Source organism: Monomorium pharaonis, chromosome 1 (assembly GCF_013373865.1).
Source record: "Monomorium pharaonis isolate MP-MQ-018 chromosome 1, ASM1337386v2, whole genome shotgun sequence".
In the NCBI taxonomy this organism is placed as follows: Eukaryota; Metazoa; Arthropoda; class Insecta; order Hymenoptera; family Formicidae; genus Monomorium; species Monomorium pharaonis.
The window spans coordinates 18,806,763-18,833,185 of NC_050467.1; the positions used below are offsets into that span (position 1 = coordinate 18,806,763).

General features: G+C 41.3%; 2 protein-coding genes across 18 annotated transcripts in view; one reads left to right on the top strand and one right to left on the bottom strand.

Annotated features, from left to right (window-relative positions):
- Window positions 1–26,423, top strand: part of LOC105837420 (inositol polyphosphate-5-phosphatase A) — a 43,743-nt gene that overhangs the window by 3,173 nt on the left and 14,147 nt on the right. For 6 of the 15 annotated variants that reach the window (XR_003626146.2, XM_036286427.1, XM_036286413.1 and 3 more), the window contains exon 1: window positions 22,716–23,605. Coding sequence is in view for 13 of the 15 variants with exons in the window: in XM_036286427.1 (XP_036142320.1) it covers window positions 23,540–23,605 (66 nt within the window). In the remaining 2 variants the exon portion in view is untranslated. The other 9 variants (XM_028192134.2, XM_028192135.2, XM_028192133.2 and 6 more) reach the window with 7 other exon arrangements.
- Window positions 21–20,766, bottom strand: LOC105839080 (epsilon-sarcoglycan). 3 transcript variants are annotated; one of them, XM_036286444.1, is made up of 12 exons: window positions 18,652–20,766; window positions 17,703–18,051; window positions 16,967–17,115; window positions 15,183–15,322; window positions 14,943–15,118; window positions 14,511–14,612; window positions 8,644–8,818; window positions 7,950–8,197; window positions 2,415–2,486; window positions 1,746–1,889; window positions 779–847; window positions 21–701 (listed from the first exon to the last, which is right to left on the bottom strand). In XM_036286444.1, the coding sequence occupies exons 3-12, from the start codon at window positions 17,079–17,081 to the stop codon at window positions 677–679; spliced, it is 1,266 nt and encodes a 421-aa protein (XP_036142337.1). In that variant the 5' UTR covers window positions 17,082–17,115; window positions 17,703–18,051; window positions 18,652–20,766; the 3' UTR covers window positions 21–676. The 3 variants fall into 3 exon arrangements, with proteins under 3 accessions (XP_036142337.1, XP_036142348.1, XP_036142359.1); XM_036286455.1 differs by having other exon boundaries at window positions 17,703–18,092; XM_036286466.1 differs by lacking the exon at window positions 2,415–2,486 and having other exon boundaries at window positions 18,652–20,750.

The window sequence follows — 26,423 nt, forward strand, 5'->3', positions numbered from 1 at the left end:
CCTAGGGTAACGAATGAAAACCTTAGAGCAGCAAATTTTATTTTTAAATCTTTTTTCACAGAAAGTATACATCGTTAGCGAAGTGATTAATTCCATTCTCGAATGCCTACCGTCGCCGAAGACGTGAGTGCATGTATTGAAGTATACAGCGTATTTCTAGCGTTACACATTTATTTCTTCGGTAGAAATCATAAAGTACAATCTCGTGTATTACAACAATTTATTTTATTACAATGCAAATTATAATTGTATACCACGCCGCTCCTCCACGTATTCGCAACGTGTGTCCCTCTATTTTATTCTACTATATCTTATTCTACTATCCTAATATTCCTATTCTACTATTCTAATGGTAGGGTAAATCCGAAAGATTTTTCGGACGCAAATCAATTGCCCGGAGTGGGAAACGCGTTAAGCGTGTCGCAACGAACCTCTGATATATTGCTATCGGAAGGCATGACGCAGTACATGTTTATGGTTATATGATAATAAGCGACGTGCGTACTTGATGTGATTCAACTTGCAAATTTGGTGACGGTTCCCGAGTAGAGTTTGCGATAGCCGCTCGGCTCGGCTACACCTTTCTCGGTACGTGTCGATTTGAAAAAGCTGCCCGCGGACCTTGTGCTTCGTTCTATCATCAGCAGAACCAGGTTTTCGCGGGCTGCTCGTGTAGTCAGAAATCGGCGCGTAAGCCGGCTCTGCGAACAAAACCGGATATGTAAACCGCGCATTACAAATCGTATCCTGAAAGTATCGCGATTCAGAAGTGCCTTACAGGTTACTCGGTCCGGCGTAGGGCGGCGGATTCGGACGAATGTACGGGTTGCTGCGCTCGCCGGAGGTCCTAAAAAGTAACATTGGAAAATTAATTTATCAATCCATCGTATGAAAACATCAGTTAAAGGTTCACGGAAAAATGTGTTTTAAATTTTTTTTAATGTCGCGCTTCTTTAGATGCCTTTTAGCTTCTTCTAAAGTTTTCTCGAAACTTCATCTTTATCACTTATTGTTAGATAATCCAAAACACTTTAAGCGATACACCTCCTATTGCATATAAATGTGCTTTTACGCAATTAATGAGTGTAAAACATAAAGAAACATTCACTCGACTTCGATAGATTCGCAATGCGATTATATTGAAGTGTATTTTACTAGAAGTAATTACGCCGCGTTGTACATACAGTGAAGTACGGACGTTTGTTTTGATTAATGAATCTGCTTGCAAGTTACGCATACACGGCATTTCCATCCTGAGAAACGATGTTCTGCTGTGTGTCAGAAGCAGCTACGTAATAAACGAGATAATATCTGTCATAATTTTCTGTTTACGTCTTATCTAAAATCAGAATCTTTCGAGAAAAAGATGCCGGTGGGGAAAAAATGCTTATAATGGCTTATGCAAAACAAAAATGACTTTACTGTAATTTTAAGTAAATCATTTTTAAACGAACAAGTAAATCCAAATAAACTTTTGCACGATTTTTTAATTAGAGTTTTATATGTGTAAAAACTTTAATTTAATTCTAATGCTACTTCTTCATCAAATTTCCAAATAAGTGCGATCTTACGTATTAGAATCAAGAGATTAAATAACTTTTAAATTATTAAAAGAATTGTGCTCAACTTTTGCAGATTGACATTTAAACGACTTGAAATTTTAAAATTTTTCGTACTTTAGTCTGTGACACACACACACGTAAGTTCGTCGAAATCATATTTTTTTACGCCAGACAAATCTCTACCTTGGACTTCGCGCCAGAGAATCGTTCGGACTTGACGGCTGAGCTGACAGGGATTTTAGAGTACCTCTCTCCGGCATAGCGTACTGCACCATTTGTATTCCGTTTGTTCCGACTCCTTCCCCCGGCGTAGGTTCCCGCTTTTCTCTGTAAAAATAGGAATATCTTGCTCCGTTAAAACGAGTATTTAAATTTAGCGAAACATTAATTCCCCGCGGTCGGGATTTCACATGATGCAACAAAGATGGAATTTAGCGTGAATAAAATTAAAATCCGGCTTCGAGCCTGTATTGGCCGTTATTTTGTCGTCACAGTTATGATATGACGAACGTAAACTACGTAAAGTATCATCAATCTTCATTTGCAAAGCTTTAAGAAGCGTTTATCGATTCTAGCATCGTTATGTTTATATGTATGAAGTATTATGTAACAATCATGCAGAATTAGCGAAGCTGAGGAAAAATAAAACTAAATTAATTTGAGCACGAATTTCACTTGGAATTAATTGAAGTGATACATTCAGCTGATTCAATTCTTTTAATTCGCGGCATATTATGACTTACGTCAAGCACGAGTTTAGTAATATTTTAATAAGCTACCGCGTCGCTTTGTGGAAAAATTAATATTTATTCAAAGTTTTAGACTGTTTATGCAACAACGGAGTGACCATACCTGACGGGCTGTTCTCGCAAAAGGAAAATATTAAAGAGTTCATCGAAATATTCATCCGACTCCGGATCCGTCCTAGGAAAATAAAAACACAAATATCTACGCTTTTCTCACGGAAGTGCTCTTAAATAGTGATATTTAATCAATTAATATCATTAATGCAGACCTTGTCCGGACGGTACGTTTAACGTTTGCGCGAGTCGTAACTTACATCATAACACATTCATAAAATGAACTGTGTATTCTGAAAACAAAAATTGACTCTTATAATGAGACTCTGGCAATGCTATTTTTCCCGCAGCGGTTGGTATTTTAATTACCATTTACGTCAGAACACAATAGACTCTGAGCCACGAGCAGGTACATAAAGCATAGTAAAAAGCGAAGAAACCATGTAAACATTTATGAAACCTTGTCGGACACATTATGAGCAACATCCGCCATTCGTTTGGCCATTAACATAATTAAATTAATGAATCGTATTGTTTATTTTTAAGCTATGTAAATGTTTAATCGGCCGTTGCAAATATTCCAATTAATCTCGTAGCCGATGATAAAAATACCCAATGAAATATCCATCCTTACATTATATATTTTGTCTGCGATGAAACGCTTGTACAATTTTCTAGCAACTCATATATTATTTAAAAAAAAACTTTTTAACACAACAAGTTCTATAAAATTATGCAATTTTTCTCGTAACACTTAATCTCATAATTAACGTTCATTTATTCTAGAACGAAAAGAAATTCGGAAGCTCAGCTCCTAATATTCCGAAGGTAGATTACGCCGGTAAAAACCCGTTCGTCGGAACAGATCCGGACGGAAAACCGGACTCCTTCCATCGTAAAATGTAAGGTTACGTAACGCAACGTTTCCGAATCGCATTCCGCCGAATAGATCCTCTCCCCTCCCCCCGTTCGTGTAACCGCCAGAACTCTTTTTAATGAGTCATATCGCGCCTATATGACGCGCGAGTCCTGTTCCTGTTTGCGCGGCGGTCGCGCGCGCATTATCAGCCGCGCGATTACCTTGATCGGACGGCACGGTTTATCGCGTTACCCTCGTGCGAAACGCAGGCGATTAAAGGAGAAACAAGAAAGACACGAAAAAGAAATACAGAAGAAGGCGAATCGCGGAAATGCGTGCGCAAATGTGCGTGATCGGCTCTTAATGGATCCTGCCTCGCGGCCGAACGGACGGGACGGATCCCGTGCGAGCACGCGAAGTGCACGCGGCTGCGTCAGCGTTGCGTCAATCGTCACGTGTGGCACGACGTAATTGACTTGTTATCACGACGCGCCGATGAAAATTATACGCGCCCCACGATGGTGGGCACCGAGGCTCGCACGCACTCCGAGTGCGGGGCAGGCGCGCTATCGACCGGCCTCCGCGACGAGCTTTTTTTTTTTTTCGCCTGAAGCGTCGATTACAAGTCCGATTAAAGTCCCGTCGTGATACGGTTCTAATTTGCGGGACGCGTATCGGATCGAATGTATAGGAAACTGGAACCTGGAAAGTAAAACTCGTCGTAAAATCGTAGCGCACACGTATACATACATCTCACAGATGAATTACAAAGGCGAAACGCGCTTCAAAATATATTACGCGATTGTTTACGTCATCAAAACGCGTTTCGTAATTGTTACGTGCCGGATGTTCGGTAATGGACTCGTTACACTTGGCGGAGCGGAGCGGCGATTAATAGGTTCATGTTTGTTTTCCCAACGATCGTAACACTCGCCTACTGATGTGAGCTGTTTATAAATTATTATCTCGACGGTTTTACTGCTCTTCGTTGCAAAAAATATTGACGTTGGACGATTAGATTAGATGCGATGCAATTTCGTGTATCGCGTTTGAATACCGCGGCACTATCGCCGGGAGGTCCAAGAGAGGTTTCGCTAAATATAATTGTAGATAAATACTTTGACGTAAAAACACCTAATTATAATAGATTAGCCGGTATCGAAAGTAAAGTGCGCGTTGTGTATGCCAAGGTAGTGTCTCGCAAAGTGGCCGGTGAAGCGACGAAAAGACGCTCGCAACAGCGGGCACCTACGTCAAATTAGACCACTCGCTTGAAATTAAATTGGAAGAAGCTGATCCGGTATTTATGCTCAATAACCTTGTAAACTCCGGGACGAGTTGAAACGATATAACCGGCGCATTTTTTTCCCTAACAAATTGTTGCGCGCGTTTCTTAGGCGCGGATATGAAAACACGGATATGTCTTCGGTCGTTTTTTATATGGGTGCATAGAAAAGAAAGCCTGTAGATTTCACGGCAGCACTTACGCGGCGACTTTGTAAAGTGGCTTTTGTAGCCATTGTATAAGCATCATTTCCGGGCGTCACTTCACGCCTTTTAGAACGGCGTAGCGGCGAAGCCGGGCCAGACCGCGCGCTTTTGTGGCTGCCAATTGAAGCGTTCAATCGAGGCAGCGTTATGTCATTTTGCGAACTTGTAGGTATTATTAGAAATTCCCGCCCCATCCCACGTCTCTTATCGAGCACACGAGGGTGCACGAAACAAAATAATACCCCGAACATACACACGTATAAGCAAGATGTTAAATATGTTAAGAAACGTCGATTGTTAAGATTCTCTCGAGCATCCTTCAGATTTCTTATACTTGTATTCAGTAGTTCTTACAACTTCTTTTGTTCGATAATCATTCCTTTATAATTTTTTACAATTGGACGCGTTTATTGGGATAAGCTTTCAATAATTTTTATTATAGAAAGAATTTTATCTTTCCCCCCCCCCAAAAAAACAAGAGATACCGTCGGTCACCTGAAGCTTGACAAAACTAAAAATAAAATTCTTTTTTGTTACATAAGTATACATAAATTTGCGAAATGACATAGCATTCTCTAAACGCTGCCACATCAATCGTTGCCCGCGGACTCATCGCGATTGCGGACACGAGGGAAAAGGAGCTGCCGATACTGAGAAATTTCAGTAGACGCGCGACCAGACGCCAATTCAGGAATACAAAACCCAGCCGGGTTGTTTACATCGATCGGAATGTAAAATTAGTAACGCGTTGCGCGATCGGCGGAAATCAAGTCGATGGCAGACACATCAATCTATGTATTTCCGCGTGAACGAGCCACTCGCGGTCGCCGATAAGCGATTCCATTGCGTCACTCTCGATCTCGATCGCGTCACACGCACACACGTACACACACACACAATGCGACTGTTGATCGCAAAATGCCGATCACTCGCCGCCGGTCACTTACCCGCATGCATTCACGCACGCACGCACGCACGCACGCACGCACGCACGCACGCACGCACGGATGTGTGAATAACGCCACGCGTCAGTAACAAGTATGTACACACAGCTGAAAGAGACCAAACTGTGCCATGTACCAAAATGGTAGCAGTGTTTGCATGTACGATGAACGAGTGTCTAATGAAAGAGAGAGAGAGAAAGAGACAAGATGACACGATTTTGCATTGTCATCGCCGTGACTAAACATAAATATTTCAAAAAAGGACATGTCGACTTTTTGCATGTATCATCAACGTGATACCGGTGTTATCGAATAGCGTCATTGAAATTATTGAGAATTAATTATGTTGATCGTTGATACTTTTTTTTCGTTGTTATTAATCGCTTTTTCTTTTTATTATTTAATTCGTGTTTTCTTCTCTTCCTCCCTCGATTCGTTTACGCAATTTTTCCATTTCCCTTTCATATTTTTATTCCTTGTTGTCTTTTTCTGCTTTGTTTTTTTTTATTCCGGTTTTTTGTAAAAGATATTATCGGCATTATCGAGATGTTATTAATGATCAACTAATTAAGCATTGTCGGAAGCAAATATAAGAGAGAAACAGTCACTGCGCTCTCAGCAATATTCAGAAATTACCGACAAGATGTGATAAATGATTGTTTCGATAGTTCGTGGCTTGAAAAATGGAACGATTAACGATGATGGCTGAAAAACAAGTGCATAAATCTTTGTAAAAACCTAGCATTAAAAATTATGAACGATATGTTAAAGTGTTCTGTAATGCGTTATCGGTTTAATTATCAGTTAATGATTCAGACCTAAATAGGTTTAACGTTTTTTTTTCGATGATCTAAAATAGTCATATTTTAATTTACTAACTAAAAATATTTCGAGATAAACGTGACGCACATAGAACCCATAATAATTAAATCAGTTGCCTCACACGTACATACAAGAGTCTCGATCCTATGTCTATGCTCCATCTGCAACTAGCAGTTGTTTGCGTCGCGTATGTAAATTACATTATTCTGATGACCATGTAATTTTATACTTTTTACTGCGTGCCTCTCGAAAGATAGTGTCCACCACTTTGCGACTCATCAGCCGCAAATTACCGGCCCTGAATGTCCGTTTTTATTGCCTTGTACATACAGTAGGGAAAGGAAACTGGAATTGGTGACAATGTATCCGGCAAAAATGTACAGCTTTTGCCAAAGTGTTAAAAAATCTGCACCTCAGTCTATTTTTGTCAGAGATTCAAAGTCGATTTTTTTACGGTAAACATTTTATCGTTCCTTTTTTAGACTTTTTAATGCTCAACATTAAGCTATGCTAGTAATTTATACATGTATTTTCTATTTCTGATTAGAGCTAACGAAAAATGTTCAACAAAAATTACAGTTTTGAATCTGTTATTGAGATGTCGTTTGATAATAGTTGATCTTATATAAATAAAGTTATGTTTTAATAATAGGCATTTATTATAACTTAATAGTTATAATAAGCGTTACATTCTAATTATATATGGCACAAATTAAATGATGCTTTCGTTCATGTTTACCGAAATCGACATTTTACAGTCGCATAAATTTTATGTTTGTTCTCTTTGCCTTTTGTATTATAAATGTTATTTTGCGGCATGTGTGTTCCTATCTTTTTTCTTTGACAATGCGACATGCTTTATCATTTCATTTTGTTTTACTATACACACATACAAACACATTTACATGTTGCAAAAAAAGATTAAACAATGTATCAACTTGTTTTTATATACTATTAAAATTAATGTATAATGTATAATTAAATTTTAGCAATATATTATTTCGGACGTTCAGACTACTGTTTATCAATACATTGTACATATAATAAGTACCATGTACGTTTTGCTTTTTTTTTAAATTTATTGCTATTTATAAACTATTTGTCACTATTTTGTGCCATTTATTAATATATATTTTACCTTTTGTTGAATTTCACGACAATTCACATTAATTTTATTTGACTGCTCCAAGAATTTGACTTGCGTATTTTTATCTCGTACTGTTAGCCACGATATAGAAAATCGTATGCGATTTTTTTATTGCTCGTCGTACATCAAAAACGCGCGTCAATGCATAAAAAGTGATACCAATCAAAGATTTAAAAAAAAAAAGATAATAGTGGATATAAAACATAAGTATTCCAGTTCTAATTTAAGATGCTAAAAATAATTTTTCTGGAATGCAAATGATCATCGCCTTAAAGCAGGCTGTAATTAGTTTTCTTTGTGGTGTATCGAGATGTAATCGCTTACATTTTTTCGTGATGAAGGCAAAAAGCGGTGCTAAGTAAGGCGCCCAGCACGAGAAGCAGTACGACCGGTACGAAAATCGTGGTGGCGATTTCTTTGAAGTAGCTTCTCGTGGGTATGCTGGCTTTCGTCGAACGGGCCCACCGCCACTCCGTGTGCTCGGAGATGCCTGACGAGGGCAGGCCCACGACGTTCGCGCTGGGACCCCTCCGAGCGCTCTCGTGCTGTAGACTCTGCTGATCTTCCTCTAGCTGCGAAGATAATTCACGATTAGGAGAGTATTGCAAAGAGGCAGCACATTATTTGCCCGCGACTGGCATTTTTGCGTAAGATTACGCAAATCGAACGTGAAAATTAATTGGAATCCGTAACTAACTGTGTTCCGTAAATTAAGGACGACCCTGACTGACAGGAGAAATATGCAATGACGTGTCTGGAAATCTGCATAGTCCACAAGGTAATTCCAAAAGATAATGAATATATTTGGAGACGTCAACATATTGACGTGATAGTGTTGATGTAATAGTATAATTTACACGCAATTATGTTTGCATAATTTCGTCAAAGACAAATAACGTGAATGAACGTTACAAAAATAGCAAAAATAGGCAGTCAATTTTTACGCCGAGGACTCCTCACTCGGGCGTAAAACATTAATCACGGCTGGCGAAATCTCGCGCGCGCGGCGGCAACTTACCAATCTGAAGGAACACCAGTCCAACCTGAACTCAGCCTCTCGGAAGAGTATCTCCACGCTGGTCCTCTTGAAGTCCCTGGGACACGATGGCATTTTCCATAGCGGCTTGACCTCCTCCTGCAGCTCGTTCAGTTCCTGCGAGAACGGCACCGTGCTGCCCAGTCTCACGACGACTCTGAAAATAGAAAACGGCCATTTCTCTTTGACAATGAGAAATACATCGGTGAGGAAATACAACTTTCGACGAAGCTATAAAATATCGCCGGTGAGTCAACGAAGACCCCGCGCGAATCGAAGAGCTCGCAGCATATTACAAAGAAACCTGTGCTCGACTATCGAACAATCAGGCGGATCATATCGCGATATTATCCACACACGGTATTTGCGTCATTCCCCGTCAAGGATTCCTTTAAGTAGCGCGCGTGGGACTTTTGCCCGTGCGTACAAGCGTGCATTAACAATAAACGCAGTAAACGATTGTCCAGCACTTCGTAAATTGTTGACACTACCGTACAGTAGTGTCAATGTTGCGGGTCAATGTCGTTATTCGAGTCCGGAAGGTTCTGTTATTTATTCTCGCCAGCGCGTTTTACTTCACGCACGACCTATCTCAATGTCGCCATTTCAATTCTTCAAAGAACAATTGTCCTTCATCAATTTTTAATTAATATTTCAATTTTTTAAAATATGTGTGCGTGTGTGTGTGTGTGTGTCTGTAAGAAAAGACCATTTTTATCAGTCGCTGAATCATATCCCGATTGCAAATTATATGTTGATGACACATATACTTTAACCTTTCGCATTGTTTAATAATTACAATATGAGCGAAATCTAATTGCAATTCCGATGTATTCCTGTGACTTCAATTTTCCGTATGCCACGGAATTATATAATTATTACCTCACAATACGGAGCTTTCTTACGTACAAATAACAGTTTACAAATCACATAGCTCGCTCATTTAAATTCTACATCTTTCACAAATACCTCCGTCGATTGAATAATAGTCCTCGAAACTAATCATTACGATACGTCATGAGTAATACTTTCGTGATGTTAACTCAGCATGTACACAGGAAACGCGAGATTCACTTCTGCTGGTCCACGCGACTTCTTTTCTGTTCGAAAAAAAAAAAATTTTTTTTTTCTTTCCTTATCAACAGTTAATGAGAAACATAAATGAGAAAAGTTCAAAAAAAATTTAAATTACCTGTTCCAGGTTAAAAAATGTTTTGACGAGCATGTTACTCTATTCATTTATACTCTCGGGAATTGACGCCAATAACACAATTCAGAGTTGATTAGGGCAAAAGCCAGTGTCCAATGTTGCGGCGCCGAATCCGCCAAACGGGCTGACGGCGGACGATCTCGCGATCGCAAACTCCGCGGGCTTTCACCGATACGCACACGGAAAAAAGTTTGGCACTACAGAAGCACCAACTAGTGTAACAGCTGTACGAAATGAGAGTGCGCTGTTGTACTTCTCTTTGGCACGGCAGTTCTCTCAGTTTGGGAGCCCTGCTGTCCCAATCGGGAGCCCTGCTGTCCCAATCTCGCACCGCAGCATTCCTAACCTTAAAGTGCAGTGGTTGCCCCATCAGGGTGGGGAGAACAGTTCTCCCGGCGCTTAGTGCTGCCAGTTACCCAAAACTGGCACTCTGTAGTCCTAAATGCGAGGTGGCGCTGCACTACCACCTATGATGCAGCAGTAGTGCCAAACTTTTTTCCGTGCAGTGATACGGCGCGCTGATACGTATCTATATGAGGTCGAAGTGGCTTCTTAGGCGCGGCCTTATCACCCGTGGAAACAAGAGCCCCCCCGCCAGTCAGTCAGAGTTAAGCGTCCCGAGAGCGTGACGACAATGTCGCATTTACGTTGGGAATATATGCCGTGTGTGCAAACTGTCGCCCGGTGTCATCGTACTTTGCGCGCGACGCAATAATTGGTCTGAAAGGTGATCTCGCGGGATCCGCGAGGATTCGCTGTTACAATCGATCGGCGCGTAATCGATTTATCTCAGCCACAGAAAGAGAAGGGGAGAGATTGATCGCGCCGCGCTCTCTCTCTCTCGTTTCGCGATCGTGGGCGCAATTTCGAGGTTTCGCTCCTGTCGTTGCGCAATTGCGATACGCGGTTTCCAGTGTCGGATAACATGGTCGGAGAAGCATCTCGAGCGCAAAGGAGAGAGACGAAGGGTTGGACAAGGTGAGGGATCCAGTCGAGTCCGAGCTACCGAGAAGTTCGGGTGTCTCCTTTTTCGTTCCCTCTTTTGTCTCTGACTGGACTACGTCAAGCCGGTGTTTTCGGTGTTTTTCGCCTGAGATTAATCGCCCCCGTTTCGTTCTCTCATTGCGAACGTGGAACGATTTCGAAACTTTCGCTCGATTTAAAGCGCGCGCGCGCGTCCTAACGCCGCTCCGGCGTGAATCGGATGAAAAGTGCGGTGATAATACGATATGATTAACGCGTCGACGTGAGAAATACACACGTGGGTGTTGCTACGTCGAGAAAGGTAAACTCGATTATCCGAATCCGCACGGCGGTAATAACGGTAATTCATAGGAGCGATCTATATATCGCTGTAGCTGTCATAGTTGCGGTTTTGTCGCGTTTTTCTTTTTTGTAACGGTGACACGCGTGGATGCGCCAGCAGGTGAAACGAGAACGCATTCGCGTTGCAGATGCGAACCCGCTGCGGGAAGCAAAAGTTTTCCATCCGGACGATTATGTCAGTCGTTGCGCAAAAAGGGGAGCACGCGTCACAAAAATGGGGGACCAATAGAAAAAGGGAAATTCTCGCAATTTTTTATTAAAAAAAAAAAAGAGTCATTTTATGTAACTAACTTATGAATAAAACATCAAATAATCTTATATTACGTACGTGTTTCAGAAGTCGCTTGTATAATAAGTGTACATTATTTTCATATTCATATAGAAGTTTCTTTCAATGGAAGCATATCTGTTTTTCCGAAGTATAACAGATTTATTTGTAAAAAGACGTTGACTCACGGCATTTAGTATAATGAACCATTTTACTCGAATCGCACTCTCGGTGAGTCAGGCGTGGTGAATCAGAAAATCATCGGGAGCAACGGGTATAATCTTTCGGAGCAGATTAAAACCGCGCAAAACACAGTTTATCCGACGTTATTAGTAATTGATGATGTACTCCGTGAGAAAAAAAAACCATTGTCCCCAATCCCACCGTGCCGGAAGGCACGTAGGTCGTAGCTTAAATGTGACTTTGAACCGCTCCGCACCGCGGAATCGATATCTCGTTGCGAAACTGTTACGCCGCCTTACTCTGTTTTGACGTACATATTTTTCAAACATAAATCTACATTGGGAATAATGTGATGTCCCTCTCTCTCTCTCTCTCTCTCTCTCTCTCTCTTTTTCTCTCGCCCTGATACCTCGCGTCACGTCCTGCGGCCACAACAATGTCGGTGCAACAAAAGTTTCGTAACATTTGAATTTCTTTTGACGCGACACGCCTCATGTGTCGCTTGTAACTACGTTGTTTTTGTGTCGCATAATGTTGCACCGGAAGGAAGCCGGCCCACGCTACGCCGCGTTTCAATAACAGCAACACACCACGTGTATGGCTCGTGTCACCAGATCCTCGTTTTCTCCTCGAGCGCCCTTTCCGCTAAGAACGACCGTAACTTTGAGTAAAATATAAGTTCCAGGATACTCCAGTACTGAGATTTCCGAGACAATTAATCCATTGCGATCCGATCTCTCACAGAACGTCGAGGATAGAATATCTCATTCCCGATCTGATTTATCATACACCGATTCGAGCATTTGGATAACCATATATGCGGAAGATTATCACAGAGCATTGTGTCGAATCGGACGGACGTAGGATTGCAAATAGTTAAACCGTGGTCAATGTCAATGGATAAAAATATTGTGTCAGTTGTTTTGCTAAAAACTCCCGCTACGAATTATACATCCGCTACAGTTTCTCACATTTTTTTTTCACTTATCGTCGCTCTCACGTGAATCTTCCCGTCGTCGGAAAATAATAGTTGTTGTCTACATTTATAATTGCGCGGTGTAATCACAGGAAATCCACGTCGTTACAGAAAACGCAAGTGTTCTTCCAAGCAAGGAGCCTGACGGATGCGAAAAGCGGAAGATAAATCGCACACTATCGGCCGTTTTACGTGCTCGCAGGAGTATCGACGTAGGAGTTTACCCGCGATAAATCATGATCGTTGATCCGTGGAATCGGAATCTTGCAGGGGAATCACACACATATGTGCGCGCGAATCGTGCCCCGTAACGCGTTACGAGTACGGGTGATGGAAAGTCCATCGGCTCGGTTCCGCGTAATCGGCGTTTTATTCCGGGAAATGCGCGAGTAGTCGTGTGCCGTTCGCTCAATCGCTTTGATTGATTCTATGGGAAATGATCGCGTCTTCCGCGCGTGAAAGAGAAAACAGTGACGATATCTTATCGATGATCGATGGACTACGTCACGGCGTAATCCCGAGAGGCGAGAGAAGAAATCTTATAATCACGATGATGTAATCGATAAAAATCGCTATTTGCGATTCTAGATGCTTCCTACAGTACTTCGTACAGTACGTCACCTTAGGTGATTGAAACTTCGAGAATTTTTATACGCATATCGCACACGAAGCACTCTGTCACAAGCCCGTGCGTCAACAACGCAAAACCCGAAATCGGCGTTACTTCCGCCATCGTTCGCCTCAGTTCGATGACAGATCGCACGTAAACAAAAATAATATCTTTCAGATTTCTAAAAGATATCTTGCCAGGTGCGTGTGTCTTAAGATTTCTTCAGTTTCGAAAAGATATCTTATGTAACATTTTCAGATATCAATAAAATATCTCTTCGAAATCTACAAGATATCTTACGTGACAGACAATATTAAAAATGATTTTAAGTCCTGGAAATATGTAGAGATATCTCTCTTTTAGGATGTTTACAAAGTTATTTCCGATAACATTTTTAAAGACATTTTTTGGGGGACAATTTTTAGACATCTTCTAGAAATATCTTGATGATATTTATAATAAAACATTTTTCAGACGTCCACAAGACCTCGATGTTTTCTAGGATGGACGAATCATCGCATTAGTCAGAATATTTTATAATAATAGAATGTTTTATAATATATTGCGGATGAAACATTAGACGAAAGCATGTGAAGGATAACAGGCGCGACTACAATGTCGATTGCTATCTCTTAATAAATATTCCTTAAAGTTGCTTGGTATATTCATAATTAAACGTATTCAGCTTCCGATAAGAAAATGTACCTATCGTTTTTCTCGTTGGGCGCGCAAACGATAGTACAGGAAATAGCAGTGCATAATTACAACCGTCGAATCTCTCTCTCTCTCTCTCTTTCTCTTTCTCTTTTCCGCGTCACAACGCAATTTGCGGTTGATTAGACGATTAGTACGTCAGAGATATCAGAGAAACTGTTTAATCTCGTCGAGAAAACACTTTTCATTACCATATTAATGCGATTCTTTGAACTTTTGTATTGGTTTATAATTTTTATGACAAAATTGCGTAATAATTGACTGCTGCTAGAATCAAGAAAGAATTCGTTTAAAATCATCGTGCTTATCTTATTTTTTAATAATGAATAATGTAAAAATTAATTTATATTACTTTTTTTGATGATATATTTTTGCTTTGCACAACTTGTGGGACTATTTACGATTTTATTCATTTGTAGTTAACAATAAAAACGATTTATATATAGATTGAAAAAGGTGAAAGGCTTAGTTGAAAGCCAAGTTTCGCAACAAATTACACCCTCTAGGATCTAAGGATTAAGTTGAATTAAGCAGAGAATAAGACTTTAGAAACGTGACTCACCCTTCGCCTTCACTGGGTTTCAAGGGTAAACGAGCTCCGAGCTCAATCGCAGATGCTAAAAAGGTCACATATAGATCTGCAGCGCCTTTCCATAATTTTTTCCTGCAGACAAAATAGAATAGGTTTGCTACGTTTATTGAGAATTCAAACTATTATTAATTCATGATATATTCCCTCAAAAAAAAAATTGTAAATCTCACTGTTTGTAAATTTTCCAATTTCAAAGTAAATCATTTTATCAAATTTTTTCTCATTTTTTACTTTATAAAGTTGATGAATTTGATTTCTCAGAAGCTTGTATATGTGTCATATCGAAAAAATTCCCTTGTTTACATTTTACATAAGGAAGGAAATGACAAATGACGTATGTTATCGGTATCAAGGATGTTGAAACTGCGTAATTGAAGATTACAAGAAATTTACGCGACGGACCTGAATATATCGAGGAGCTTTTGAGTGCGATTGTGATCGAACATATCCTCCACATTGAGATTGTCGATTTTCAGGTGCACCTCATACTTTGTCAGATTCTCTCTCTCGAGTACGTTCATGTCGAGCACTTTGTAACGGGTTTCGTAGGTGTGTTTGTTCAATCCCACAATCTCCAGCTGGAATTATCTCATTTAAATTGAATTGTCAATATTGTAAATTGACGATGTAATAATTGTATACCTGAAAATACTTTTGATCTTTGGGCGCGACGCCATATAGAAAACCGTGATGATCCTTCTTGCTGTAGGTGTAATGTATCCACGAGGGAAGATCGGGGGCGTTCAGTAAGGAGGGTTGATACGAAAATTGATCGGTGTGTCCTGAAATAAAGCGGCAGAAGAAGTATCCAATATATTCACGACAGAAAATGACAAAATAATTACTTATATATAGGAATATAGAGAAAAACACACAAAATATAGCAGTAAGAGAGATAATGGAAAAATTATAAAATAAAAAGGAAAAATGGAATTAACTCGTGGGTTTAATAAAACGTAAAAAAAATTGTAAAATAGAAAAGAGTGAATAATTATTAGAAGTAAAAATTCCAAAGAATAAATGTTTAAGAAACAAGATTGAAACGGCAAATAGATAAAATTAACGATCAACAATTCTTAATACTAAAAAAGACAAGGGAAAAAGTGTGATAGTAAAGTAAAAAGATATGTATCTCTCTTTATATGACTAAAACTTCCGAAGGGAGTTCCGCTGCTAAATCAAAATGAACAGATTTTCATGAAACTTTGTAGAGAAGTTCAAACTAGTGATATAAATTGACTATCAAAATTTCAGAAAGCTTAAACTTGCTAGTTATTTAGATATTAAATATTTTATTAACATGGGCTCTTATGGGAATCAATGAATTTTCAAGATTTTTTAATTTTTATTGTCGTATTAAACGTAGAAGTAATGAACAGATGTTAGTGAAACTTTACAATAACACATCTTAGCTGTCCAGAAAAGTACTGTTAAATTTTTGAAACGATGCAGAGAGCCTGAGCAGAGGAACTCCCTTAATGTCCGAAATATATAAACGCATGATCTGAATTCTCGAAGATCTCCGAGATCCTTTCACTTCTCTCTAAATGATCGATCGATTCAAGTTTCGATCGACTTAAAGAATACGAAATCAATTTTTTTTACGCGTTGAAAGGCGATCTCATCTAATCTAAGTAATATGATATTAAGAAGCAGCGATTGCTTTAATGACTCGTGTATCATTAAAATTGTACGAAGGCGCTGAATTAGAAAGTACCCGGTGTGCGACAATATTGGCCGTAAGGTCAGCGCAACGTTTACAACAAGTAATTGCTATTCGCAGCGTGTTACGAATGACGTACGAAGACATAGTTTAATTTCGTATTGTGAAATGGGTTAACGGGTATCTACGTAGGATAATTATAGCCACCTGACATTCCTCATTTTAGATAAGCTTTGTTTTCAAGGTTTTATTTAGTACTGTAAATGATTAAAAGAAGTTGTTTAATTAAATACCTTGTAATAATTATAATTTCACAAAATTTTATTCAGAAATCTTTTTCGAAATTGCATTTTTTAGTAAAAAAATAATAATTGTGTAAATTTGTTATATAAAAATCTATGAAGTATCTCCTTTAAGTTTCTTTAGTTGTATTAAAAAATATAATAAAGTTATAATTTTTTAAGAAGAATGTGATTTAAAAAAGATTTGTTTTTAATATTTTTTTCAAATAAAAATAAAAATAATTAAAATATTAATTTTTTATAAATAAAATATATTTTTCTATGTTTAAATTCTATTTCAGAATTTTTGTAGAAATTTTGGACAATTAGTTTTTAAACTAAGCTCATCAAAAATTGTGTTAGGTCACAGTGACCCAGCGTAACAGTCTCGTTCGAAAAAAGGTGTGACAGCCTACAGTTAAAATTTAAACATGAAATATGAATGAGATCTGAAAAAGATAAGAATAGGTCAAATTTCTTACCATCTGTATTCCAGTCGAAAATTTCGGGTCTGATAGGAATGACGAAGACTTCCGTCATTAAAATATTCTCAGCGGCGACGAAGGCCACCAATGTCAACAGTAAAATCATATGCATGATGTATGCTGTCAAAAGTGTCAAAGAGCGAGGCCTACAATGAAAAGGTCTTTTGATGATATCAATCACGTAAATGATAAAAGCCTGTAGCGTTTTCAACTCGGACGATTGAAATTGCTCCAGAAACAGATAAACTTGATTCTTACGGGTTAAGTGCGTCAGTGAATAGTAGGGTTGGGCGAGTTAATATTTTCTAAAATTAAATTAAGTTAAAGTTAATGTAAAATTGCTTGTAAAATTAATTTAATTAAGTTAAAAGTTGCATGAACAAGAATTCAGTTAACAGTTGTGTTAAGATTACATTAACGCATGTAATATTATAATAATCTTTAAAATAGAGGATACAAAAAAATAATTTTAATAAATGTTTGTTGCTAAAAGCATTTTTTGTATTAATATCCGAAAAGTTTAAATTTTAATTCAAACCCGAGTTAAAATACACAGAAACTGATGATTCTGAGAAATCAATTCTATTTAAAAGACATTGATGTTAGGGCGAAAATTCAGTATACGTTCTTTATTTATTCAAAATTATTTCCTTCACAATCACATTGACTCGTAAACGCTACCAGCTTCCTTAGAAGCGATGCACGCTGCACAAAAGACACGATTTCTACTTACCACGAAACGGCGCGCGATTAATACGTCTTTGCTGATCGAGATTTTCACGCGAAAAACTTGTATATACACGCGGTATCCGTACGTCAGTATCAATACCGTATATGAGTTGTCGTGTGACTCATGTATCTGGTGTAAAAACTGCAATACAACCTCCGGTTTTGCTATTGTTGCGCCCGCCGACACGTGGAGCGATGCGCGTTACACGTGAGAAACGTACGTGTTGTCAACAACCGGAACACTCCCCTCTGCATCGATTGTTCCCGATAGTTTTTCCAGGGATGCAGCATTAGTATTAGTCAGGCGCGACGCCGAGTACTTTTGTTATCCGCGACGCAAGGTCCAGGTCTTTCTGCAACGTATCGTGATGCAATCTTGGTTGGAAATTTGCCCCTTTTTCAAAGCGATTATTTATTTTTATTTATTCTTTTAGATTATTATTGTTGCGCAACGCAATATATTTCTTAACTTTTACTACCGAAATAGAGGAAACAAGTTTGAAAAGTTACCCACGATCCCAGCATTTGAGAGACTTTTTTCGAAAAAAAGAAAACAAAATAAAACGCGTATAAGGTAATTTGTTAAAATATTACGTTTGTCGACTTCTGCTACGAAAATTATGCTACAAAAATATAACACTATTACAAACAGTATAAATACAGCACAATTAAGCGAATCGAAAAACATATCATTCTCTTTCTTTTTTTTTTAATTTGAACTCCTGTAACAATTAATGCACGATGACCTAGCTCAACATCACGAAATCGAATCCACGAAATCAGGGAGAACCGTGCACGCAGCGAGCGATAAATCCAAAGAAGGGAACCCCCGAGTGAAGCACGCGCGCGCGCGCGCGCGCGGCTCGATATTTTTGGCGTGCCGCCTCAATTTCTCGACGGGGTCACGAAAATCGAGCGACGCGGTATCGATTGTTAGCGGCAAGGTGGTCTACCTCCAGTAGTCGATCGTGCGGGAAGGGATTTGCTCACACGACGAAACCCGCGGCCTCGTCGGGAAAGGTGCGTTTCGCGCACCGACGCACCGACGCGGCGATTCTCTCCGCGGCTCCGAAAATTCGCCGACGCGACGCCGACCTCCTCGTCGTCGACGTTGCCGTCGTCGCCGCCGCCGCCGCTCGGCCCCGCGTCCCCGTTGCGCGCGTGCGTCGCCCGAAGGCGTGCACACGTGCCGAGGTTCGCGGACCAGCCTACGGATGCCGGATACGCGTCTGTTGCTGCTACGAGACGACGCTGCTGCGGGTCAATGCGATGCACAAGCGAAAACCACGACGGTCAAAGCCCGCGGGAGGCGTCCGTACGTTTCACGCGTGAACCAGCGCGGCGCGTAGCCTTGAAATCGGCCGTGCACGATAGACGGGCCGGGATATTGGCGCCCCGGATCGGCCGACGACGTCGGCCACGGAGAAAAGGGGAGATCCGAGAGGACGGACGGAGCGTGCACAGGCGCCCGCGCGGCTCCTCGTTCTCCACATGCGCGGCTTGAAACGTCGCTTCCGACCGCGCCGCACATATACCGGCTGTCCAGGACCGTATACACCCGGCGACGTTGCCTCCGTTGCCCCTCTTGAAATCCCTCTGGAACCTGTCTCTATCTTTCTCCATCGGAATACAATCTTAACAAATACGTCGGAGTATTTGACGACAAATGAATATTCATCGGACGGCCGAAATATTGAATTTAAAATTTTAACATTTATTCGGTCTGGTCGCGAGATGTATTCCGCCCACCGCGAACAAAAAGGATGGTTTCTTCTTCGTAAATATTATAAATGAGTCGTATAATGTCAGAAGGACGCCGTGTTTCGGACGATTATTTAAGACAAGCGAATCCAGACGTGAAAGAAAAATACATTATAGTGGCAAATACGTTTAATGTCTCGTAGCTTCTTTCCTCCCTCCTCTCTTTGTAAGATATTTAAAAAGTTTCCGATTGCAGTTGCAGACAGATTTTAGCGACATTAAGAGCCACGGTTGGAAAAGAAAAAGATAAAGTAGCTTGCGGGCTTGCATCAGACTCCGCTTCTTAATGCGATAGTATTTTTTTTTATGCTTCTCAGAAACAAACGTTGAAACGGTTGTTTGCTCCTATTTTTATCGTTATCTTCGAACTATAATAAATCTCAATTTATGACGCTGCCTGCCTGTTATATTTATGTTTCTTTTCGCGTATTAAGAATCGCGAGCGATTTATCTCGCAGTAACATTCGCGTGCACACGATAATGACGTTCGTTGATACGACCAATCAAGTTCCCAACAAACGTAATCGCGTTCATTGACGCAACCATTATTATCGCCTTTCACACATTACGATGGCATACTTTTTACTGAAACTTCCGTCCCGCTCATTATCACGGGCACCCCGCGCCGGTGCCAGATAAGTTTTTATAGCCGGTCGAAAAAACGCGGGTGCCGCCTAACCGCTAATGGGGGAATCCAATTGAGCGAAAATTGTCAACTAAATAAGGCGACACCTCGATCGTTACGTAAATTCGCACCTCGCGTCTTTCTCAGAATGCCCATAATTCGGATTGTTTAAAAGTGCGCTCATAAAAGATTCAAGATCACCGCCCGATCGAGTATTCGGGGATTTTCCACATCGTCATAGATTTGTAACAAAAAAATAAAATTGGTCATTTACATACGGAAATTAAATATGGTTATAAATATTAAGTTAGGCTTGAGAATAAATGAATAAGTATAAAGTATCTTTTGGGAGCACTATAGAAACAGAACGTGTTGAATTTTTATTTTATTAGAGAATATCTCGAAATACAATTAGTTGAGAGAATTTAAAGTCACCTTCAGATATCTTTTTGAATAAGACAAAAACTCGGCAATAAATTTGAAATATCTTGTTTTTGAATAACGTGCTCAAGTAACGTTAATTAAAGAGTCAAAAGATACTTGTTGACTTATTTTCTTTCTAGCGTGCTTTTATATTTTTATTATTATTTAAAATAAGGCAGAGCCTTCAGATGGAAAAGAGGAATAAAATGTATAAACCTATAAAGATATATAACTATAAAAAAAGTATAGAAGAAAGAAGAATAGATAATAAAAAAGGGTAATAAAATAGAAAAAGTGCAATCTAATAATTCAGAAAGAAATATTGAAGAAGGTTATTGTAAACGCATTCTGTTTTATACACATATATTAATATCGATAGAAACGCAACAAGGTACAAAGAGCGACGTTCAAAAATTAATATTACATAAAACTTTCTTTCTCGTAATCGAATTATGATATTTAACGTTCGTTAAATTTATATAAAAATATAAATTTAATTCTTACATGCGCGACTATATAAAATACCGATTTTTCTGCTAGAAAAAAGTCTCTGCAATAAAAATCTTCCTCGGGAAATCACGCTCTTTTATATTTGCGCTTTCACCGTAGGTAAATCAAAAGGATCGAAACGATAATTTAAACTAAGACCTCAAAATGGGAAAAGGGCGCATTCTACTTTGAGAGGTACGCGTTTCCTTGGCACAATTTCCTCGTGCAGGATCCTTCAAAGAAAAACGTTATAATCGCCCGTCATCTTAGAATCCCGCGTGTGGCTCTTTCTGAAAAGACCCTCTTTCTCCCGTCATCGCCTCGACTTCAGCTTGCTTCAGCCTCATTACTCGTAGACGCGATGCAACGCATTTAGACGCTGCTTTATCGCTGCATATACGCGCGCACGCGATTAAATATCCGGAGAGAATGACGTTTCCGATCGTCGTCACGGGAATTCGAGGCTCTCTCCGGCGAAAATCTCCGAGCTCGACGTTTTTGCGAGAAACCCCCGAATCCCACGTGTGAATCCGGGGATTTTCCTGGCAGCCGGGGCGACGACGTCGAGCGACGATGAGCAACGTGTTTGGCCGTTTTTTCACCGATAACGTCGAACATCGGGCGTTCGCGCGTGAAAGCCCCGCTCTGTCTCATCCTCTGCCTCCGCCTCTGCCGGGAAAAAAAAAACACACCGCCGCGCGATGCCTGGAGCTGGAGATATCGATCCTCGTTGCGCGGCCGATTGATATTTGTCGATCACCGACATCGCGTGCGGTCCACGATATACGCGTTTCCGGAAGACACCGAGGCCTCGTGTGGTTCAAAGCGATACCTTCGCGAGACGTTTGGAAGAACTGAGAGATTTCGTCGAAGATTTTACCTTTCCGAGTGACATCCGAAAGATATTTCTAAAGTTGTCTTTCGACCCGCTAAAAGAGACGTCTCCGAAAACAAAACAAAAAATTGCAAGACACGGGGCGAGATATCCCTGAGAAATCTAAATCTTGTTTACACGAGGTCGAAGCCTACAAGTTTTTACTTCAACTCGCGCACGCGTACGACTTGCGGGTCTCTTTTTTTTCTTTCTCTTCAACGAGAACCGATTTAATTTGAACTTTCCTCTTTTATAATCGCCGAATTTACGTACGCATCTCTCGCACATTACCCCCGTCTCTCTCTCTCTCTCTCTCTCTCTCTCTCTCTCTCTCTCTCTCTCTCTCTCTCTCTCTCTCTCTCTCTCTCTCCTCCGCATTGGCAATTTTTGCAATACTTATTCGCACAGATAACAATCACGTCGCGGTTAACCGGGGCGAATTATTATTGTCGCTCTCCCGACTTTGTTGCTCCTCGGCTGTGCGCCGGGGCCTTTAAATTCGAATTAGAAACTTATTTACCAATAAAGGAGATAAACGGCGGCCTCTTTGTCCGCGGGCGAACTCCGTTATTCAGACGGCGACGGATTTTTTTTTTTGTTCGGAGCGCGTAGAGCGATCTAACGTCAGCGCGAGTCTCTCTCTCTTTCTCTCTCTCTCTCTTTGCGCTCGCCGTTAACAGAGAAGAAAGATCGCGAGGGGGGTGAGAAGGGAGCATGAGGCCCACGCCGGCACGCGCGGTAGGCACGGCCCTGCCTATTGACGTCCGCGCGGTAGGCGTGGCCTCGTCTTGGCCGATAGAGGGATATATTTACCGCGCGCGCGACTTTTCTCTCTCCGTGTGCGCCAACGCGACGCAACGCCGTGCGACACGGGGCACGACGCGACGCGACGCAACGTAAACTTGCCGCGAGGACGAAAGGAAGGAAGGAAGGAAGGAAGGAAGGAAGGAAGGAAGGGAAAAAAAAGGAAGGAACGCACGGGGGGTCTCTCCCGTCGTGCTCGCGCTGCGCTCTTTTCCCCGGCGATTACAATCGCGATTTTTTTTTACGGCAGACTCGACGCGGCGCGTCGAGGTCGCGGCGCGGAGGATGACTCTGTTCCCCGTCCTCGTCGCCACGGCGTGCGCGTTATCTGTGTTTATCTCCACCGTCCCCGGTGCTGCGCTTACCCCGTGAGGTGTGTGTGCGCGGAGAACACACGGCTCCTCCTGCGGTGAGGATCTCGGCCAGGCCAGATCGGCGGCGGAAGAGGGCCGGCGAGGGAGAGAGAGAAGAGGACAGACGACCGAGAGATCGAGTGACGTATAGCGGCGGGAGAGACGGACAGAGGATAGAGAGCGGCGTGCGCGCCCCGCTCCGTTGGTAGTGGTGTGCGAGAGAGCGGTGCGTGCGAGCGAGCGAGCGACGACGTGTGCGCGGCCGCCGTCGCCGTCGCCACCGCCGTCATTGCCGTCGTCGTCGTCGTCGTCAGTTTAGTTTAGTTTAGTACAGTGTGGTGCGGTGCGGTGCGCGGTATACGACGGTAGCGTGTCGTGTCGACGACGGGCACGAGGCGCACGACGTCGCCAGCCAGCGACAGCGAGCCGTCACACGAGGCGGCTCCGAGGAACAGAAGGAGAGAGTGAGAGAGAGAGAGAGACGCACTCCAGGCCACCGCACCGCGACGAGAATGGCGGGCAACAGCGGCGTCCCGGTCCTCCTCATCACCGCGAACGTCGGCAGCATCTTCGAAGAGGTACGCGCGTAACATAACGTAACGTCGACGTTGCGAACCGGCGAGGCGCGGCCAGTCAGCCAGCTAGCCAACCGATCGATCGATTTCATGCGATTATTTATCCACGCGAGACACACGACCTACTTGCCGTCGCTCCGCTCTCCGCCTCCTACTCCTCCTCCTCCGCCACCACCGCTGCCTTTACCTGCCGGCTGGCTCGCGGCGCGAATTTTTCGTACGTTCGTGCGTATGTAATTCCGCAACCCGTTCGCGCGGTGGAGACCGGCGCACACGTGCCGATGATCGGCCGCTCGTTTTAGGCAGGTCGCGAGAAAGTCGTTCCGCGGCGAAATTTTTTAAGGCCCGGACCGCCGCGCTCTCCGGGCTCCCCCTCAAAATTCTTTTTAATGCGTTTTATGTCTCTCTCTCTCTTTCTCTCTTTCCCTCTGTCTTCCTCTTCCTCTCGCTCCACGTGTTTAATTATGCGCGTATTTCATTGCGTCGAATTGAGCGAGCTGTTCCTCGAACTCGCCGAAAGTTTCAAAAGAATCGACACTCGACGGGTCTCGGAATTCGATGTCATCGTTCGAATCAGCATCCACTTGGCTCCAAAGTATGTCCCACATACACTCGTGCTCGAAAATATCGCAATGCGCGTCGCGTAAACTCGCTTAGGAAAGGGGGAAAAAAGAATTTTCGGGAGGAAAGCGCCTCTGCTCCCTCTTGAAAATTGCCGCGAAGCTCCTCTCGTTTCCTTTTCTTTTTCTCCGCGAGTAGACGACGGCGAGAAATTTTCGGACGCGCATCCTCTCGCTACCTTCTTGTTGTTGTTGACACTGTCACGTGCTTGACAAGCGAGTCACGATGAACGTACGTATAAACGTATGATAATTTCCCACGTGAAAATCAGCGATAATGCGATATCGCGAAATAAATTGTTGGCGGGATTGTGTAAAAAGTTTGAAAGGTTGTAAGATATATGTTTACCAAACTTTCCTTCGTCCTCCGTGACGTTCGATTCGAGAAACGTCCAACGAAAGGTCATTTTCTTTGGCGATTTTTTTTTTCGAACATCTACATTCGCTACTACGCACCCGAGATAAAGTTCTCGTTGAATAATCGATCGCCGAATTGAAAGGCTCGTTTCTCTCCGAGTGCATTTCTGGCATCAATTTTTCGGGACGCGAAAAGAATCTACGCAAATAATTTTTATGATTAACGATAAGCTCGTATTTATTTATTGTACCAGATATTTACTGTCTCGAGAAAAATCTGGAATATATGAACATTTTTTTCGGACTTTTTTTTTGTTCTTGAGAAATCAGGGATTTTCGCGAAATTTTATATTGTCGAATTTAAATTCTATCGCTATCTTCGATTTTTTTTTCTTAATAATGCGAAATGTCGATAGCCGGTTAATAGTAAAGTACCGTGTAAAGTATCCGTGTATATTCAGATATATTCTCTCGCGTGAGTTTTTTTTCCATTAAAAAAAAATCAGGTTGACAGTAGAAGACAACACAAAACTGAAGAGAGTGTGGAGCTCGCTGATTATACTGTCGTACTGCCTTTCCCGTGCTGTGGATTTCGCGATTCCATTTGTAGAAAAGAATAGATATGCGCACAGAAAAATATTAATAAATCCTACCGCCAAGGAAAGCGATTACTCAATTTATTATTATTTTTTTTTAATAAGTAACCATTTTCTTCAACAAAGAATATTTTCTCGATAATAGTCTTGAAATAAACTTTTTTTTTATCACGAATCTTAGGAAAACTTGTTATATACTTGAAAAGAGAACTTACGCTCTTTCGAAGAAAGGTCAAGATAAGAAGTAAATCGAATGTTTATTTTAACTTAATATTCTCGATTGAAGTATTAAATTACTAGAATTGAGAATATATTTTCGGTAAATTTGATGCTTATGATAAACTTACGATTCGCGGATAAATAAACTCATGAATTATTTATTAATAATAATGAAGTATAAGTAATATTTAATTCGAGTACACGTCTCTTTGTGTACAGAAGTTTATTTAAAATAAATATTACTTGTTTCAAGCAAATGATGAGTGGTATTTGAAAAAGACTATTTATCAAGAAGATATTTCTTACGAGAAGATAACCGTTATTTTAAAAAAAACCTGAAAATTGAGAGGCTGCTTCTCTTAGCATGAGAATAATATTTTTCTATGTGCAGTTTTATAAGATCCCTATCTTTTAACTTATGTACAGTTTACATAGTTTTCACTCCGATTAATGTCAAAGTTGTGTTGAGTAAATTCTCTGATCTCGTTTGAAACTTTGATTAAAAACTCCTGGAAGATCTGCGGTGTACCCGTTCAAGTTTACATAATCCGAACCTTAATCTGAACCCCGATTCGGCGCGGTGGAGATAAATGATAACAACGGAGTGGACGTCGGTGATCTCCGGATCACCGGTGACGCGGACAGACAGATTGGAAACACGCGTGCCGCGCTCGCCGTTTGTTGATGGTTCCCATCAGTATTAGCGCCAATTTTCTCGCTCCGCATTCATCCCGGGCTGCGGAACGTCGTTTCATCGAGACGGGGCGCCAGATTTGCGCGAGAGAGAGAAAGAGAGATAGTTTTTTGTCCGCAATCGATTATCGCATCGTCGTTCGCGCGAAACGCGAAGAGCCCCGGGGTTTTTTGTCGTAGCGTAGGGGGAGGGAGGGGGTTGGTGGTGTGTGTACGTGCGTGTTCGCCAATATATCCTTGCGCGCGTGACGTTAACGATCTATCTATTAATATTATGTCCCTCCGCGCGCGCCCTCGAACATCTCATTAAGCTTTTCTTTAAAGTGCACCAAGTAT